Source organism: Gymnoscopelus microlampas (genome assembly GCF_963454915.1).
Source record: "Gymnoscopelus microlampas genome assembly, chromosome: 6".
Classification (NCBI taxonomy): Eukaryota; Metazoa; Chordata; class Actinopteri; order Myctophiformes; family Myctophidae; genus Gymnoscopelus; species Gymnoscopelus microlampas.
Genome location: NC_139943.1, coordinates 30,352,710 through 30,372,826, shown reverse-complemented (window position 1 = coordinate 30,372,826; position 20,117 = coordinate 30,352,710). Strand labels below are relative to the sequence as shown.

At 41.4% G+C, this 20,117-nt stretch overlaps 1 protein-coding gene across 1 annotated transcript; it reads left to right on the top strand.

Moving 5' to 3' along the window:
* Positions 1–903: 903 nt before the first annotated feature.
* LOC311048073 (putative polypeptide N-acetylgalactosaminyltransferase 8) lies at positions 904–18,988 on the top strand. Its single transcript, XM_084061099.1, has 11 exons — positions 904–1,177; positions 10,078–10,447; positions 10,762–10,928; positions 11,813–11,999; positions 13,520–13,717; positions 14,790–14,904; positions 15,433–15,618; positions 16,198–16,335; positions 16,594–16,686; positions 17,472–17,642; positions 18,314–18,988. Exons 1-11 carry the CDS (start codon positions 976–978, stop codon positions 18,431–18,433), a joined length of 1,947 nt encoding a protein of 648 aa, XP_083917225.1. The 5' UTR covers positions 904–975; the 3' UTR covers positions 18,434–18,988.
* Positions 18,989–20,117: the final 1,129 nt, after the last annotated feature.

The window sequence follows — 20,117 nt, the reverse complement described above, 5'->3', positions numbered from 1 at the left end:
CTGTGCGTCCAGTCTCAATGTTGGTAAACAAATGATTAGTCTATTAATCCGGGTGTTTCCTAAATACTTAATGCAGATGCAAGTCCATTGATTCCACATCAGCTGAGTAAGCACAATTTGGAACAGAAACATTTTTGTAAAAGAAAATTACAAACATTTGCTATTTGATTAGGTATGTCAAATCTAATTTAATATCTCCCTACTTGACAATTCTTGATGTGCCAGTCGCAGGTGTGTGACTAGCACCTGAGCATGGGTCAACTGCCCCACACACTGCCCCCATGGAAAGATGCCACGTTTGTCCCTTCAGGGTAAGGCCCGTGCAATAGGGCAAGTGGTGTTCCATTACGCAGATTACGCACTATTTGGTGTTACACCTGGTACCATTTGCTGGCAGATGTGTGCCAGTCACACCTAAGAATGGGTCCTGCAACTTTGACATCTGTCTTTGGTACCATTGTGCAAATATTGCCTGTTAATCTTTGGAAGAAAGCCTATGGTTCCTCAGTGAAGCAAGGTTGAGGAACCGGTCTTCTTGGGATGTTGTCTTCCTTTGACTTCACCAGTCACACAGAACTCCTATGTTTGGAAATGGTTACAGGGCTGACACCAAATAATGCAATGTTTACACAACTAACGTGGCAGTCACACACCTGTGACTGGCACCTGAGTAACTGGCAGGTCACTCAAAACAAGAGAGATTACAGAAGCATATTGGGGATTTTGGCACATTTATTGGGGGGCTACCTACATGTTCAGCTGTATTGCTATATATATATATTTTTATATATATATTTATACACACACACACACACACACACACACACACACACACACACACACACACACACACACACACACACACACACACACACACACACACACACACACACACACACACACACACACACACACAGCAGACAGGGCAGGGCTAACTTCTTCAGTGAGTTCATCTGGGTACATGATCCTTGTTTCATGAGGACAGTGTCCTTGGCAGTGACAATGAGAGCTGTGTGGATAAAGCGTCCTCTCCTGTTGTTGCTGGGAGCAATTCTACTGGCCAGCTACATGTCTTTTATGAATGGATACAACCCATTAAAAACAAATGAATATGAGAAGGACAAAGCACCTTTGGTACCAAGAATTGCAGATTTGGAGCCAAACATCAACAGCCTTCGTGAGTTGAGCAATCATTTATCCATCTCAATGTATGACATGAATAAATTAATATGGATAATAGTAATAGTATGCTCGCTTATAAAATGAGTGTACGATTGCTTAAAGGGATAGTTCACCCCCCAAAAATCGTATTTTCTATCAATTACACACCCCATTAAGCCTTGAATTCATGACGATTTTTTTGTTTTTGTCGCATTCCTATCCAATAATTGTATGACCGGCGGAAAGATGCTAATGTCTCCAGTAGGAGACTCAAAGCTGACACTGTGAGTCTCCTACCAGAGCCGCCGCCGGTCATCAAATTATTGGCTTAGGAATGCGACAAAAACCAAAAAATCTCCATGGGGTGTGTAATTGATAGAAAAAATGTCATTTTGGGGGTGAACTATCCCTTTAAGTCTTAGTAGGTGGAATTTTAAACACTAAAGCAGGGTTTCTCAAAGTGGGTGCCGTGACGCCAGTCCAGGGGTGCAGCGGAATACTTTGATAATATTTGGATTTTACCAATATCACAAATTATTTTATATGAGTTTTAAAAATCTGCAGCTGCTTTTAAGGTGATCACATCAGAAATGAACAAATTGAAACGGTGGTTTGACAAAAACAAGCTGTCATTAAATTTGAATAAAACAAAGATGATGTTTTTTGGAAATAAGGAAATCGACACACAAACAACTGTGATGATTGATAACATAAAGAATTACATTTCTTGGTGTGATACTAGAACACAAAATCAGCTGGAAACCCATATATATTTCATATATAAGAGCTAAGCTGGCAAGAAGCGTTTCTATACTGGGAAAAACAAGATTCATTCTAAATCAAAGGGCATTGTACATTCTGTATTGTTCACTGGTTTTGCCGTATCTGAATTATTGTGTGGAGATTTGGGGTAATACCTACAAAAGTAACTTACAACCATTGGTCATACTGCAAAAGAGGGCAGTAAGGATTGTGAACAATGTAGGATATTAGGAACACACAAACTCTCTCTTTTTTTTTTTTTTTTACTGTTAAAGGCATTGAAATTCATAGACATGGTAAAATTCAAAACAGCTCAAATTATGTTTAAAGCAAGAAATAATGTACTACCGGGGAATATACAGAATATGTTTTCCGACAGAGAGGGGGGCTATAATTTAAGAGGGGAGCTTATAACCTAAAGGAACTTCTTGTACACACCATTAGGAAGAGTCAGTGTATCACAATCTGTGGGGTCAATTTATGGAATGGTCTGGATTTGGAACTCAAACAAAGCACTAATATTGTACAATTAAAGAGGATGTATAAAAAGGACATCAAGATGTTATAGAGTGGAGGAAGGGGTGGGTTGATTGTATTCATTAATTAACGTATTATTATTATTATTATTTTAAATGTCGTGATCAGATTAGGAGTGTACTGTCTAGGTGACGCCAAATTAATTCACAGCAAGTGGGTATGGGTATATGTGGGTATGGGTATATATGGGTTATGTATAGAGCTATGTGTATTGCAGTAGATATTGAGATAAGATATATATAGATAGAGTATGGGAGTATATGTATACAGATATCATAGGATTTATATGTTTATATGGATTATGAATGTTAAATAAGAAGGGGGTAGGAGTAAATAAGCTTTGCTTCTTCCTACTCCTTTTTGAACGTTGGGGATGATCAATGATCGCATTTTAAATGTTTTTGTTTACTTACTACCTGCAAGTTCAAAATAAAGTTAATCAAATCAAATTAAATGTCAAGTACAAAGTTATTTTCAATTACTTGTAACCGGAACAGATCCTGGTGTGTGTGTGTGTGTGTGTGTGTGTGTGTGTGTGTGTGTGTGTGTGTGTGTGTGTGTGTGTGTGTGTGTGTGTGTGTGTGTGTGTGTGTGTGTGTGTGTGTGTGTGTGTGTGTGTGTGTGTGTGTGTGTGTAATTCCATGACTTTCTAAGTATATGGCATGGTTCATGCCAGATTTACACTACACTGTCTGTAACCAACAGAACTGATGATCAAAATGAATGACTGAGATAAAAGGTCTGTCTATAAAGGCCAGTCTAGGGATAAAAGCCCAGACCTTTCATGTTCTGTTTGCATATAGGAGTGGCAGGGTAGCCTATACAGGACGCTACTGTCACCTTAGGTGATCTATTATTCAAAATCATGCCAAGATGTTTGTTGATTTTCTCTCATATTTCAACACTACTCAACCCCGCCAGTTTGTGGATGAACTCTTTGGTGTTGACTCTAGTTGTGTTAACTAGAAGCTCGCCCCCGCTACGCGGGGGCGAGCGTCTAGCCCGTGGCCACGCCCACGTAGCGCCCGCGGCCACTTGGCAGCGCATATAAGTGGCGTAGCGTCATGAGGGCCAGTGCGGCCGTGGCTCGGTCAGTGAAGACCCTGTAGCGCGATTATGATATGTGGCATAGAGGGGCAGATTGTAAATCTCCAGAGCAGAGGAAACATCCGTGGGCTACCATTGGTTGAGCGATGTGTGCGGTTGCCCTGCGGCCCCTCCTCCTCCACCAATGTGCAGTATTGAGAGCCCTGACGTCACAACATTTGGAGTGATGGGCACTGCACTCTGGTTGGTTAGGGTACACCTAGGGCCCAGGTAGAACCGAGTTAAAGCCTGCATGGGCAAACCCAGTTAGGAGGCGCCTTGGTCCCACATAAACGTGGCTAGTTGGGGCTCACCTAAGGGCCAGGTAGAAGCTACTTATAGCCCGCATGGGCATCGCAGTTAAGACCCACCTCGGCCCCACATAGAATTGCCTAGGTGGGGCCCACCTAAGGCCCAGGTAGAACACACGTATGTCCCACAAGGGCATCCCAGTTGGGACTGAAGTGGATCCCGCTGACATTGCTGACATGGGGTCCATATGGTTTAGCCCACCTTGAAACCATATGGGAACTACGCTGGCATGCTGGCTGGAATGCAAACGCTGCATCATTCCTGTAGTGTGTAGTTTGATGTTGTGTGTGTAACAGACATACCTGCAGTGTGTAGATCAATGTCCATATGAAAGTCAATGCCCAGCAGTGTTGTTTTTTTCTCCAGCAGAGTTTCTAGTGTCTCTATCTCTCTCTGGAAGAGGTTGCACATGAACTCTGCAGCCGCACTGAGGCGCTCCAACACAAACACTCTGACATTAAGCTGCTTCACACAACAAACATCACAGTATCTCCTCTCCCAGCTGTACAAACCCCTTTTGACACATGTTACCTCGTTTATCCAGCTCTCACTGACTCTCCCCTAATACAGTGGTTCTCAACCTGTCGGTGGGGACCCCCCACAGGCCAATGTTAAAATGGTAGCAGTTGTTCCTCAACATAGTGTGAATGTGCGTGCGAAGTTGACCGCAATCGGACGCTGCATTCATGATTTGCGGCATTTTGTTCTAAACGGGCCACTCCTGCAAACTTTAGATGAGAATCTTAGCCAATGGGGATGGAATATGAAAAAGTAAACAGATCCGTCTTGATCACATGACTATAGAGATCATGTGTACGGATTTGCGTGACATTTAGATGAAATGGGAAGGAGTAATGTAAAGAAATATGTTTTACATAAGTGGGCCTCCTGGTGGCGCTATAAAAGATAGATGTGAAAAAAGCAGGGCAAAGGTTTTTCCTTGACCTCTAGAGAGTGCACATACAAAGTTTTACACAGATTGGTGCAGTTATAGGTGAAAACACAAATCGGGCTGTTATAGCACCACCATGAGGCTGATTCGAAAAATCTGAAGTGAAATTTCTTCCTAGGCATAGTGGGAATGTGGGTGCGAAGGTGCACGGAAAGTGCATGCTGTGTTCATAATGTCATAATGTGAGGCATTTTGGTCCAAACGGAGCAGTCCTGCAGACTTTGGAAGGCATTTTTAGCCAATCAGGATGGAATATGAAAAATCTGAAAGAGCCTTTTTTTTAAAGGACTATGGAGATGCTGTGTACCGATTTGCGTGATGTTTGGACAAAATATGTAGGAGTACTGTGAAAAAATGTGTTTTGCAAAAAGCGGCCTCCTGGTGGCACTATAACACTGGGCCATGTGAAAGAAATGGGGCAGAGGTTCTGAATTGGCATCCAGGGAGTGTGTGTGCACAGTTTCGCTGCGATCAAGCCAACGATGCGAGAGATTAGCTATCCACAGACGGACGGACAGGGGGTAAAACATACTCTTGCGCCATGCCTTTCGGCCTGGCGGAGACAATAAAAAAACGAAAGTAAAGGAAAAGACCATGTATGCAACAAAAGTAGTCAACAAACTGTACTCTAAAACATTGGCCACATTGGCAAATAATATAAGAAAGAGGCAAACATGTTGAAAATAGCCGATCTACAAGCGTACAACGCCTCTCAACGTGAGAGCTTGTAGATCTGCTATTTTCACAATATTGACTTGTGGAACGGAGTCAAAGAAAATGGGGGGGTCCCCAGTTCAAATATGATTATTTGGGGGGGGGCTGAAAAGGTTGATAACCAGTGCCCTAATCGGACCGAAATTACCTGAAATTACTACAGTGCCATAATGCAGCCTAAACGTGCGTTGCACGGGGCGGTCCTGCCATTACGTTAGTTACTGGAGTTAGTGTGGAGCTACACTGTTCTCCAGAAGCCCACAACATACACCATCTGCAATGGACTGACTGAGCAGCAATAATAACATTCGCCACACGAATGTGCATTGTTGACAAAGTGATTGCAAGGCCGCTGCAGGCATGACAGCGACGTTAGCGTTAGCTACATGCCAGCTATAACAGCTCCCTGTCCGTCGTTGCTGCGATAGTGCAGCTGCTAACAGCAGAATATAGCAAGAATCGTTCACTTTGTGATGCAAGCATGACATTTGGTACATTTACTCTTCAAACCCCACTCTTTTCAAAAATACCGCTAGCCACGCAAAATTCCAAGATGGCGGCCCACAAATCCAAGATGTCCGTCCAAAAGTTAGGTTTTTCCTTTATAACTCGAAATGTATTGATTTTAAGCACCATAAATGTATTAAAGGTGAATATAAATGTGGGCATTGCGGATATTTTGGTACCAAGTACATGTCTGTATCTATTACGGTTCTTCAGATACAGCATATAGGTACTTTTACAGACTCGGGAGAGCAATACATTTGTTGCTTGTAACACTGATTGTTGTTAAGTGAATATGGCAAAATAAAAATGTTATTTTCATAACCTGTTTTCAGTAGGGCTGTAACATAAAATTCTAAATCAAAAACTAAAACAACTTAACAACTCTTAACAACTATGAAACTTTCTTTTTGGCGTGCACATGTTTTTGGTCTATGCGTTCAAATGGGGCCATTGCAGTACAGAATTTAGACATTGATAAAATCTTACAAATGCAATAGAGTGAATGTCAGCACACAACCAGGGCACACATCACTGCTGTGTAACTCAGCATGGGGTTCAGTGTCGGCTGATCTAGATATACTAATGTTTTATTAGCCTTGTAGTTGTAGTATAGTTTAGTTTAGTGTCCCAAATGCTGTCTGACTGCCCCATATCCATTAGCTAGTTACCATAGTTGGTAGTTAGTAGATATAGTTAGATAGCCGCACCTGAATCGACAGGGTGTGCCAGCGCGGGAGAGCCGAGCCAAGGGTAACAGGGCTTAAGTTACCCGGATGGTGTACAGATCACAAGGGACTTAAATGGCATTGGATGAATGATCGGGCTAGGTGTAGGTTAACCGATAATAACTGAACCTAGTTGTAAGGCACTGGAAGACAATCCATCCTTCTTCTATGAGCCAATCAAGAAAAACAAAGCTGACTTCTTCAGAGAGGATTACTCTTCTGCTGAACCCTCAAAGCAGAAGCTTCTCAAGGAGGACTGTCAGCTGTTCTCAAAGCTTTTCATCTCCTGTCAGAGCCGAGAGTGTGACCTGCAGGAGTTCTTTCAGCATGAGAACCAGTCCTTTCCTGCTGCGTTGAGCAAGGGTGGAAGCTGACCTCTATCCTTGAGACTTATGTCCCACCAGTTGACAAAGAACCTGAGGCAGATGTTCTCATTGTAGATGGGTCAGCTTTGGTCCATGTCCTGCCACCAAAAAGATCCAAGACATTTGAGGACTATGCAGCTCTTGACTTCCTACCAGTGATATATATGTACAGCAGCAAGTACACAATGACACATCTGGTCTTTGATGTGTACAGCCCATCAAGTCTTAAAGCTGAAACCAGGTCCAAACGTGGCCATGGAGGAAGACGAAAGGTGACAAATAAGAACACTATGCCATCTAACTGACATAACTTCCTGAGGCACAATGACAACAAGACAGAGTTGTATCACTTTCTTGCCGACAAGGTTGCACAAATGTTCGATCCAAATATTGTGATTGCCACAAAGGGACCTGCTGTCCTCAGCACACATGAAACTGGTCTTGATGGATTGGATGAATGCTCTCATGAGGAAGCTGATAGCTGCATCTTTGTGCACGCCAAATATGCTGCAGAACATGGTAGCCAATCCATCCTGATCAAGGCAAATGACACAGATGTTCTCATCTTAGCACTAAGTGTCTTCGCTGCTCTTCAAGAGGCTGGACTACAGCAGATGTGGGTTGCATTTGGACAAGGTCAGAGCCTGCGCTGGATCAGTGTGCATGACCTATTTCATTTTGTTGGCCAGGAAAAGGTCAAAGGCATGCTATTCTTTCATGCCTTTACAGGATGTGACACTGTGTCAGCCTTCCGCAACAAAGGCAAGAAAACTGCTTGGCAGACATGGGACATATGCCCAGAGGTCTCGTCTGTATTCTCCAAACTGGGTAGCAGTGGGGGATTGTGACCTACAGATTCTGGAGAGGTTTGTCATCCTAATGTATGACAGATCCAGCACAGCTGCTACTGTGGATGAGGCCAGGTTTGACATGTTTGCCAGAAAGCAGAGGCCTTATGAGTCAATCCCACCAACCAGAGCAGCTTTGCTCCAACACACCAGGCGTGCTGCCTACCAGGCTGGTTGTGTGTGGGCCCAGGCAACCCAGTGTCAGCCAGGAGCAGAGGACCCTGTAGACTGGGGATGGCAGAAGGTTGGTGAGGAATGGCAGGTCTTCTGGACAGCCAACTCTCCAATAGCCAAGACGTGCGAACAGCTTACCAAATGTGGCTGTAAATGTGGCTGTCGTGGCAGGTGCAAGTGCTATAAACTGGGTCTCATGTGTACAGCTCTGTGCAGTTGCAACTGTGAGGTGTAACTCAAACCTCTTTTTTATGCTCTCCCGATTCCGTAACATAACCTATAAGCTGTATCTCAAGAACCGCAATAATATAGACATGCACTAGGTACCAAAATATCCACTTTTATCAACGTCTAAATTCTGTACTGCAATGGCCCCATTGGATTCATAGACCAAAAAACGTATGCACGCCAAAAGAATCATAGTTGCTAAGATATGATTACTTCAAGTTAACGGCAGCCATCTTGGACACCATCTTGGATTTAGAATTGTATGTTATAACCATACTGAAAATAACAGGTTATGAAAATAACACCAAATATCACCATATTCACTTATTAACAATCAATGTTACACATTTCTTACTCTCCTGAGTCTGTAAAAGTACCTATATGCTGTATCTCAAGAACCGTAATAGATGCAGACATGTACTTGGTACCAAAATATCCGCAATGCCCAAATTTATATTCAACTTTAATACATTTATGGTGCTTAAAATCAATACATTTCGAGTTATAAAGGAAAAACCTAACTTTTGGACAGACATCTTGGATTTGTGGGCTGCCATTTTGGAATTTTGCGTGGCCAGCGGTATTTTTGAAAAGAGTGGGGTTTGAAGAGTAAATGTACCAAATTTCATGCTTGCATCACAAAGTGAACGATTTTTCTCTTAGCAGCTCCACTACGACTGACTCTGATGGCTACAGCAAACTCTCTCTGCGATGCCATTGTCTGGAAACTGCTCCTGGCATGACAGGACCAATGAGAGTGAGCGCTGTTGTTGTTGCTAAGATACGGTGTATGGCACATGGCGTCTCTGTCCCATAGCTTGTAGATCTCTCACACATGATTGGCGTAGGCTGCGTTGCCAGGTCTGACTGTTTGTATAAGCGATTTTGGGCTTATTTGGGTGCACTTTTGGGCTCGTTTCCATAGACCACGGCAGCGCTTATTTCTTTCCCGTGACCGATGTGGCAAAAAAGGTGCAAAACGAACCATCCGGAAGTAAATTGCGAGATGAAATATATAGCACTTTTTGATTATTAGAGAAGGAGACACATGTGAAGGTGGAAAATGAAAGGTAGGAGATTATAGTTTTGCATGAGCGATTTTTGTAGCAAGTTGTGAGAGAATTGGGCCACTCCTGTGGGCGGGGGGCTCAATAGAACCATTGGGGTTTGAAAGGAGACGCTCTCTGTTTGAGTGGTGAGATTACATCCTCTCCAATAGAAGACGGTGAGGCTGAATGAGAGCATGTCATGTGAGCTCTGTTCATCTACTGCTGCACCTTAGGGATGTGTTCTGTTTTCTTTTCTCTTTTTTTTCTCCATTTGAGTTCTGGCCATTGTCACCCGTTTTTCTTTCTTTCTTTTTTTTAGTCTGGAGAGGGCACTTTTTTACCGACGGGTAAAAGGGCAGGGGCTCGAGCCACCTTTCATGTCTATGTGTGCATGTGCCTGACATTACACCCATTCAGCAAATGACGCACCAAAAATGTCTTAATCTGGCTATTAATCTGGGTGTTTCCTAAAATACATAATGCCTATGCAAGTCCATTACAACTGATTCCACATCAGCTGAGTAAGCACATTTTGGAACAAAACATTTTTTGTAAAACAAAATTACAAACATTTGATTAGGTATGTCAAATTTAATTTAATTTCTCCCTACTTCTCAATTCTTGATGTATCTCATTTTGTCTCCCTTGTGTTGACAGACAATTTGATTAAAATCTTGGAACAAAAACAGGATGCCATGCAAAAAATGCTTGCAGAAGACCGCGAGAATCAGAGAGGGGTCATAGATGCGATGAAGGCATCACTGGTGAAAAAGCAGCCAGTGCAGGCAGAAAAAGCTGACCAGAAGCCAGCAAAGGCAGAACAACCTGATCAGGAGCCCCAAAAGGAGGAACTGAAGACGAAGAAGAAACTGTTCCCCAAGTCTGCCTTGTTCAAGAACTGGGGGGATAATCTATCTGAAGACGATCAGAAAGAGGCACAAGCTCTGTTTGAGAAATATGGTTACAATGTCTTTCTCAGTGACCGCCTACCTTTAGATCGAGTTCTTCCATATACCCTTAATCCCAGGTAAATAATATTAAGCTGCCAGACCAGGATCAGAATGGATAAGCAGAAAGTTTCTTTGAACAATGGGTGGGAACACATTAATGTCAGTCTTCACACATCAGGACTGACAGGCAGAGAGAGAACCAGTAGAGAAAACACGAGACAAACACAAAATGTAGAAGGAATAACAATGGCAATTATTAGACAATACAAATACAACTTTTTTCTAAATCTCCAAGGCAAAATAGCTTACACTCCACAATAAGTTTAACAGATAAAGCTATAATCAATTTAGAAATATTTTCTTATGAATACATTTTGTTCTAATTGAATAGGTGTAAAGAAAAGAAGTACCCAAAGGACCTTCCAAGTATCGCTGTGGTGTTGATCTACTTGAACGAGGCCCTGTCTATCATCAAGAGAGCCATGCGCAGCATCATTGACCGAACACCCAAACACCTGCTGAGAGAAATCATTCTGGTGGATGATAACAGCTCCAATGGTTGGTATGATAAGAACAGGGTGGTGACACGTTCATTTTTAATTACAGTTTAACACACACGCACACGCACACACTCACACGCACTATGCGGACCACCAAAGCTTCAAAGACAGACATTTCTTTAGACACCTCACCAGTCACCACAATCCCTCCATTTCTGGGATAAGGAATGGTCCACTTAAACATGGATGCTGAAGAAGTTCATCAACTCTCCTTCAACCATTTCTCCTACCATGGAATGCCTGGGTCAAAACCTCAACAGACTTCACTGTGGAGTTGTTGAGACCCAACTCTATCTATGATTGGAGTGTCTGATCTGTGAATGTTGGAAATTAAAACACATAATTGATGAATGCCCAATCTGAAAATCAACACCTTATTCTCTGTTGACCGGAGTGTTATTTAATATTATATTTATCCTGTTTTTTCTCTATACTAAATATCTTCGCCGAACATGGCCAATCGCGGGTCCGAGTTATACAGAGTGGTTAAGTCTGAAAGGGGCAGACACATGCAGAAAAATTAAATCATATAATTTTCAATGTAGACTACTAGACAACTAAAATAGCAACAAATAAAGAAACATTTGATGGTTAGGTCCGGCTTCTATTCAGTCAGCTCTTTATGGAGGATTTCAGTTAACAATGGAGCTGATTGGCTTCCAGGTAACCCATTCCACATAACTGGTGCAGAGTATAGACATGAGTCCTTTCCCATACAGCTTCTGAATCTACATGTAACAATACACATACATAATCAGCTTATTCACTTAGGTTTAATATTAAATGATTAAAGTTAGCAGGGATGGTAAACAGCAACTATATGCTCCATGATGAATGCAGGTCCATTCATATCTCCCTGTCTCTTTTTCCTTTTAAAATCAGAGGACCTTAAGGGGGATCTTGACATATACGTTAAGTCCATTCAGGGCCAGAACCCAGGGCTTCGTATTGTGAGAGTGACGCACGGTGAGCAGCTGGGGTTGGCCCAGTCCAGGATCTCTGGATGGAGGGCTGCTACTGCTGACGTGGTGGCTATCCTGGATGCTCACATCGAAGTCCATGAGATGTGGTAGGAAACTTTGTATCTCCATGCTTAATCTTTTTCTGTTATTTTCCCCCCATAAATTAACTCCATATTTTGTAATTAATGCAAAAGTGGCAAAAAATATCAGATCTACAAGCGGATTTCTTGTTTTCACTATTTTGGAAAACTATGAATCAGATTTATTTATTTATTTTTTCATTTTGCCAGTGTGAAATGACCAAAATATGGACACCGGTTGAAAGTGGTCAGAATTAGAAAGGGTATAAACACAGTAGACAGTGCTGGAATTATCTCACAGAAACTCTTTCTTTGCTAGATTTGCTACCAACTAAGCCTGACCATTCCTAAAAATGTTAAAATCTGTGATATAATAGTAGTGGAGTAAAAAGTAAAATATTTGCCTCTGAGATAGAGTATTCTCTACTCTTTTTTTTTAAATACTCAAGTGAAGTAAAAGTATCTACATATTTTACACAAGTGCCAATGGAATTAAATTAAAAAGTAGTTTCCCCCACTTTTAGAGCATATCCTTGGACATAATGAGGATATACCCAACAATAGATGGCATACAAATTGACAACAAAAACAAAACAATTGTGTATTTCTATGTCAAAAGTCCCTAAAAGTCTTACTTCCTGCCAAACACAAATGTTTTGCATGATTACATCAACAAGTCTTTATCTATGGTCTTTATGAATAATTATGAATCATGATTTCATTCTGCATGTCATTCCCCATTAGCGCCTCTCTATGGTAGCACAATATATATATAAATAAATACATGAATACATGTCAGAATGTCTTTCTTTCTTTCATTAAAAATGTTTTTGTTTGTCTGTCTTGCTTAATGTGAATAAATAAACGGCAGTTCCTTTTTAACCATATGGTGGTAACGATTGGGTTTTTGGTCAAGTGTTTTTAATGTCTGTTTGTAAAGTGACTCTATAGGTTGTCAGGTTGTGAAGCAGTAAGTGATGTGTGAGAAAATCATAGCATGCATGAAGAGTTTGGCTGCGTCTGTTGTTAATAGACATGGTCTTATGTGCTTGAAATTAGACAGATGTTGAATTTGATGGTGTTGGCTACATTTTGTTGTTTTTGAAATGTCAAGTTTTATGATTGAACAACTTGCCGAAAAATAACTAAACTTATAATACTTATAATCTTTGTGCTCCCCGATGCAAAGACAAATGCAGGCGCCACATTCCCATCGCTCATGTTCCTCTACACACGCCTGATTTTAATTAGGGAGACACTCTAGGGTGGCTCTTTATCTAACTCAAGATGACTGCCGGATGGTGCATTATTATTACTAGTTTTAAACATAAATTAATCAATTTAACACACTAAAATATGTATTTGAAAAAAATTGAGGTGAGAAATAGGCAATGCAGTAACATGAACGTGCCTCAGCAATGCCTCTCTTTCTCTTTCTGCCCTGCACGACGAGATCTTCAAGTAGCCTACAGTGCTTGAGTAAATAGTTACACAACTGATCCTTTTGCTTCTTGAGAATATTGGGTGTTTGTTCTCTGTTCCTCTAGGGCGGAACCTCTCCTGACACAGATCAAAGCGGACAGAACGGTGGTGGTGTCTCCAGTGTTTGATAAGGTCAACTACGATGACCTGGCTGTGGTGAATTACTTTGCCTCTGCCCATGCCTTCGACTGGGCCTTGTGGTGCATGTATGAGAGCTTTTGGCCTGAGTGGTACAAGCTCAACGATGCCTCAGTGCCTGGCAAGTAAGTTGAAGTTAGGGCTGGGCGATATGACTTCAATTCAAATCAATATCACTATTACTTAAAAGTTTTGCCTCAATTACGATTAATCATTTTTTGTAGGCCACCATTATGTACAACGAAGTATAATACAGGATTAAGTGCTTAATCAGATTTATCAATTTTGTTAATTATGAAAAATGTTGCATATCAGAACGTTTTGAATTGAGAAGCGCCCCGTTCACCTTGTTCGAGTCGTTCGAGGGGCGTCTTTGCATTGACTTTGTAATTGAACCGCTAGGACAAATATTTTGTCTTTCTGTGGGAACGCACCTTAAGTCTGGACACTGAAGCCTGATTTATACTTTGTCGTAAGATGGTGTCGCTCGCTAAAAATAGCTACTCTACAAACTCACAGCTTGTAGATCTTCGGGACGCAACGCCACCGTACGATTCAGACAGCATATAGCCTAATTTAAGCATTATGATCACTCTTCCGTATCAAATGTTTTGGTTGACATGTCAGACGCAGTTTAGCAACATAACGTAACATAACGTCTCTGTCGGGTGGAAACCTATTATGTCCAAAACTGTTACTTTTCAGGATTCAAATTCAAAAATAGCAAAAGTAGTAGATCGACAAGCTCGAAACGCATCGCTTTGCGCCGCGTTTTGAGTTTGTGGATCTATTAGCTCCAATCGGAACCTCTCCCTCCGCTGTATAGCTCCGAGATGAGGTTCCTCGTTTGTCGGTGCCGTTTGAGTGAAAATTATCCGCACATTTTCCACTTTACACTTTTTTTGCTTTTTTCAACTCGTTGGATAGATTTTATTGTAGGTTAAAATTTCAAACATCTGAGAGCATTTCAGAAAACCCTTACTTTTTGGATACGATGTGCAGAAAGGGGTAAGAAACATGTAAAGTGGAAAATGTGAGGACATTTTTCGCTCAATCGGCACCGGGCCGCGTAGGACCTCATCTCGGAGCTACATAGCGGAGGGAGAGGTTCTAAATGGGGCTATGAATCTATATAAGATAAGAGGTTTCTGCCTGACAGCAACGATAACATCTGTCTATATCTATCTCTTTCTCCAGGAGTCCTTCGGTCATGGGGATTCTGGCTGCAGACAGGAAGTTTCTTGGAGAAATCGGGACTCTTGATGGAGGAATGGAAGTATATGGTGGGGAAAATGTTGAGCTAGGAATCCGAGTGAGTCAACTACAACAATACAGCACATGAGAGTTTTTGCTTGTTTCTGTGTTCATCTAATCAAACGCTTACATTTAGTTATTTATCTCTTTTTTTTTTTTTTTTTACACCTGTCATTGGGAATCATCAGCGTTCAAAGGGGTGGTTCTGTTTTAAGGGAAATGTACTCTTTCCCATCTTACCCGGTCAGACAGGGGAGGGGACAGGACTGTTGAAGCTCCTCTTAACATTATGGAAGTAGACATTCTCCAAAGCTGAGGTTTTAATACTTCAGCTGAGGTTTTAATACTAGCATAATGGAGGTGGAGGTCAACGGTGTATTTCCCTAATTTTGAGAGAAGCTTCTACTTTGATCCCAGTGACAGTCAGGAACTGAGCTAAAGTAGGCTAAGCATAGCGTTCCACTTAAACAGACATTAGCTTGCCTTTCTCTGGTTAAGTAATAGTAACATTCTCTTTTACATATATTGATCTGAACTGAACTAATTCTGCTGAATTATATCAAGTTAGTAATAGACATTATTACAGGTGTGGACGTGTGGAGGGAGTGTTGAGGTCGTTCCATGTTCCAAGATTGCCCACATTGAGAGGGCCCACAAGCCCTATATGCCAGACTTGGGTAAGGCGATGAGGAGGAACGCCCTGAGGGTAGCAGAGGTGTGGATGGACGAATACAAACACAACGTCAATTTGGCCTGGAACCTGCCCTTTGAGGTAATGTAGGACAGTGGTTCCTTACCTTTCAAGAACCCCCAGTTTGATATTCTATTGTCCACACACCCCCATTTGATACAATTCGCTATTTCTGGGATCCTAATTAATAATGTAAAATCCTCACTGTTAATTCAGCACTGAGGGTGTATACGTGGGCCCATTGTGTACAGTTACAGACCCTTAAAGGTCCATTTGGAACCCTGCCTTTGGATTTTGTGACAACCACACATTTATTATTACATATAAAACTATACAAAAATATATAAATTATGTTTTGTAATTGATTATACTGGATCAGTACACACTCATTTCACAATACAAAGGCAAATTCTCAGTTTTCTGTTCATACCACTTTCAACCTGCCGGCCCTAATAGGCAAACGGTTTAACTTTTTCCACAAATCTTAGAAAATAGCAAAAATAGCCGATCAACAAGCTCAAAACATCTTGCGTCGTTAGCTTGTGGATAAGCTACGATTACAAGTGGCCCTCAAGGACTTCACTTTGAGAAGCCCTACACTATCACACAGTATACAGTAAACGAGAATTCTGACCCCCACCCTCCACTCCCCAAAACAAGGGTCATGGGATAGACATTGGAGACGTTTCCGAGAGGAAGGAGCTCCGAAAGAGGCTGAAATGTAAGCCTTTCAAGTGGTACCTGGAGAACGTGTATCCAAAACTGGACTCCTGGGATGACCTTGTGGCCTACGGTGGAGTAAGTTTACCTGCGGTGGTGGGTGGTGCTAAATACTTAATGCACACCATACTGTGCATTCACTAACCTTGTTCCCCATTTTGTCTCCATCTCACGAGGAGATAAAACCCGGAAAATAATGACTTCCGAAAGTGTCCCTTCGTTTACATGGTCTGCCATTGCTAATTGGCCCGATGAATGAATGGAGATGCACCTCCTCCTGTACATACTGTACTAATGCATGTGTCTGTTTCTGTTCTTGATTTGTGGGAAACAAAGATGAAGAACATGAATGCCAACATGTGCATCGATCAAGGGCCTGTACCAGGGCATATACCCATTGCATACGGCTGCCATTACTATGCACCTCAGGTGAGTATCATTTACACATGGAATTGTGGCCTCCTGAAAATGTTGCACGCCAACAATAACAGATCTAGAAGCTTCTAACATGTTGCTGTGTGACCTTGTAGTCACACTATTTTCTGCATCTAATTATGAACTACTGTAAGTATACCCACCCCAAACGATCTGCGCCGTGGGCATTGGACCACCCAAAAAAAACAATCAATGCAACAATTTTTCACATCCACAAACCTCTGGGGCTAAGCCCCTGATCATGTCGAGTACACTAGCTCTGCCCCTGCTGCTTGGTATATACTTGTAGATTAGCCTGGGATCAATACCATTTTCGGGTTTCTGATCCGGTCGGAGCGGAAATAACTTTACGTCATCAGGTGGCCAGAACCAACGGCCGGAACCACTGGCGCTGTGTACCTCCAAAATTATTCCCCTATAGTTTGGTATAATTGTTTCGTTTCTTTTGGTATAATAATCGTTTGGTACGTGCATCTTTTATTCTAACTCGTAGCACGACTAGCGAGACTAATTGATTTGCATTATGTAGGGAACAAAAATAATGTGACGTCAACCTGAACCACGATTCTTTTCCCCCCCTTTTTCCCTAAACCGGATCACACGGCTAGTTTTAGAACGAATACCAGACTTTTCTCCGTGGTGGAAAGGTGACATGAGGTTACTTGTAGATTGTCTATTTTGTGTGACAACTAAATAAGCATTAGGCTTCAGATCTAAGCACAAACCTTGTTGTGTGCCTGTTTCTGTTGGCATATCTTCTGATGTTTTTTTCTCTTCAGTACACATATTACCGTGGGAGTGGCGAGCTATACATTGGCGCAATCAAGTCCCACAAGTACAATGAGAACAGGTGTCTGGTTGATGAGGGCTTAGCAACTCACATCCCTGGCCTTTACGAATGTAAACAGGCTACAGAGAAGGGGATGAGCCGTTTCTGGAGTTTCACTCAGGTACTGCACTTGTCAACAACACAATGTTAACCACATTCAACCTTGCGTCTCTATTTTGAGCGTGTTATTATAAGTGAAAATCTACCAAAAACTCATCCCCATATTCTTCACTATTTGTCATCCAACAAAGTATATATGGCTGAAGTGGTTTCTTTAATGTCAACCAGAACTATTCCAGTAAACCGTTCCATGTTTGTACCAGGGAAGTAGATCCACTTTCCTGGTACATTCCTAGTAACTATACTTAATACGAAAGTAAGAAATGGATAGTAATAAATAGTGTATTTTTGCCACCTAGTCATGTAGTAGGTTTCCATTTCTTTACTAGTACTTAGCCTACTATGCATTACTTATGTGCACTTTCCTAAAAAAAACTATCACCTTCTAATTTCATACATTTCCATAATAGCTTTTCGTGTATTAATTACTTATTACTATCCATTTCTGAGGATATAGAATATTTTCCTATAATAACTATATTTTACTACCATCTACTTTCCTAGTAGGTTCCCATATACTTACTAAGCACTTATGTAGTGCTTACAATCAATGTCATATGGATTTTTTTTAGGAAATATATTTGATTACTATGTACTTTCCTTGTATCTAATTACTATTCATTCAGGAGAGAGAAGACTTCAATCATTGCTTTTCTGCTTCTCTCTTTTTAGGGTAAAGAAATTAAGAATATAAAGACAAAGAGATGTTTGGAGATCACAGACAGCAGACTGGTGGTCCAGGAATGTACCGGCCAGAGATGGGAAATCCAAAATATTATCAAACCTTTCTAAGAGAGGAAGAAAGAAAGAAGAGTCTAAACTCTCTCTCTCTCTGTGTGTGTGTGTGTGTGTGTGTGTGTGTGTGTGTGTGTGTGTGTGTGTGTGTGTGTGTGTGTGTGTGTGTGTGTGTGTGTGTGTGTGTGTGTGTGTGTGTGTGTGTGTGTGTGTGTGTCTGTGACTGTGTGTGTCTGTGACTGTGTGTGTCTGTGTCTGTGACTGTGTGTGTGTGTGTGTCAGAAGCGCTTTTTAATACTTTTCATTTGTTTTTTTTGTTTTTTACCAACACACAGACGATTTATGGGAAAAAAATGCAAAAGCGTCAAAATGGAGCTGGGTTGATGCAGGATGAATTAAATAAGTAAAGAGAACTTGCAAGATAATGAAATCAATAAAATGAAATGTAATGTACGAACCTGCAATAAAGTATTAAAAGAAAATGTAGCTGGGTTCTGCCCGACAGCAAAGCATATCTGTTCCCACTTAAAACAGGACAATCGTATTTTTGGCATTTGTGTATTCTGAAGGACATGAAATAATTTGTGTGTTTGTATGAGCAAATAAAGTGAAATGAATGCAAATTCCCCTCAAGAGCAACTGAATGCCGCCCTGTCAGACATATTGCTTCTAGCATCTTCCAATGTTCTCTGAACGCCCCACCCCCGTTGAGAAACACTACTTTAGTGAAGTACCTGTCAGAAACTTTAGGAAAACAGAAGAGAAACTCTGGCTTTATGCTCTGGCAATAATTACGGTTATTAGAAGCGTATTGATTTATTGTATTCTATTTCTAGCACTTTTTGCGTGGACGTTGCTTCATGTTTCTTATGTTGACACCATTCATGGACGTGCGTGGCAAACATGCATGTAATAAGAGCCGTTCCAACGACATGGCACTGGTGACTACACTACAGTAACATGGTTCAGTCCAAGCAGTGTACAAACAGCACCATCTTGTGGTAGTTGCACATACATCCTTCCCAAGACGCAGGATTCAGGAATGCTCTTCATCACTTGACACACATTGATGACAAAACACCTGTAAAACCAGCTACATTTTCCGGAATCCGGGCGAGTTACTCAAATTTATATAGTCATATTGTTGATTGTTTGATCGATAGCTTTATTAATCCCCTAATCATACAAGGGACATTCTACCAGAAAAGTACAATATTTGTCCTGGAACTGTTAAAGTTAATACAACTTGAATAATCCAAAAATGTCTAAACTAAATGGTTGATCTCTGTTCTTCTGTAAAGGAATATCATTATATTCTCATATCTTTTTTCCTTTACCCGTCTTCTATGGTGCTTACCATGGTGCTTACCCGTCTTCTATGGTGCTTACTATAGTGCTTACCTGTCTTCTATGTTGCTTATTATGGTGCTTACATGTCTTTTATGGTGCTTACCTGTCTTCTATGGTGCTTATTATGGTGCTTACATGTCTTTTATGGTGCTTACCTGTCTTCTATGGTGCTTACATGTCTTTTATGGTGCTTGCCTGTCTTCCAGAGCCATTCAAGGAGAGTTACGTCACCTCGTCCACTTCGTCGGGCCAGGTCTTCTACACAGCCTATTGGAGAATAGTGACAAAGCCCTAAACCGTAAGTATACGGAATGCATTGGAGCCTATGGGCGTTTGTAACCATTTCCAGTTTACATGAACCACGTGACCGACGCTGTTTCAGCCCCCTCCG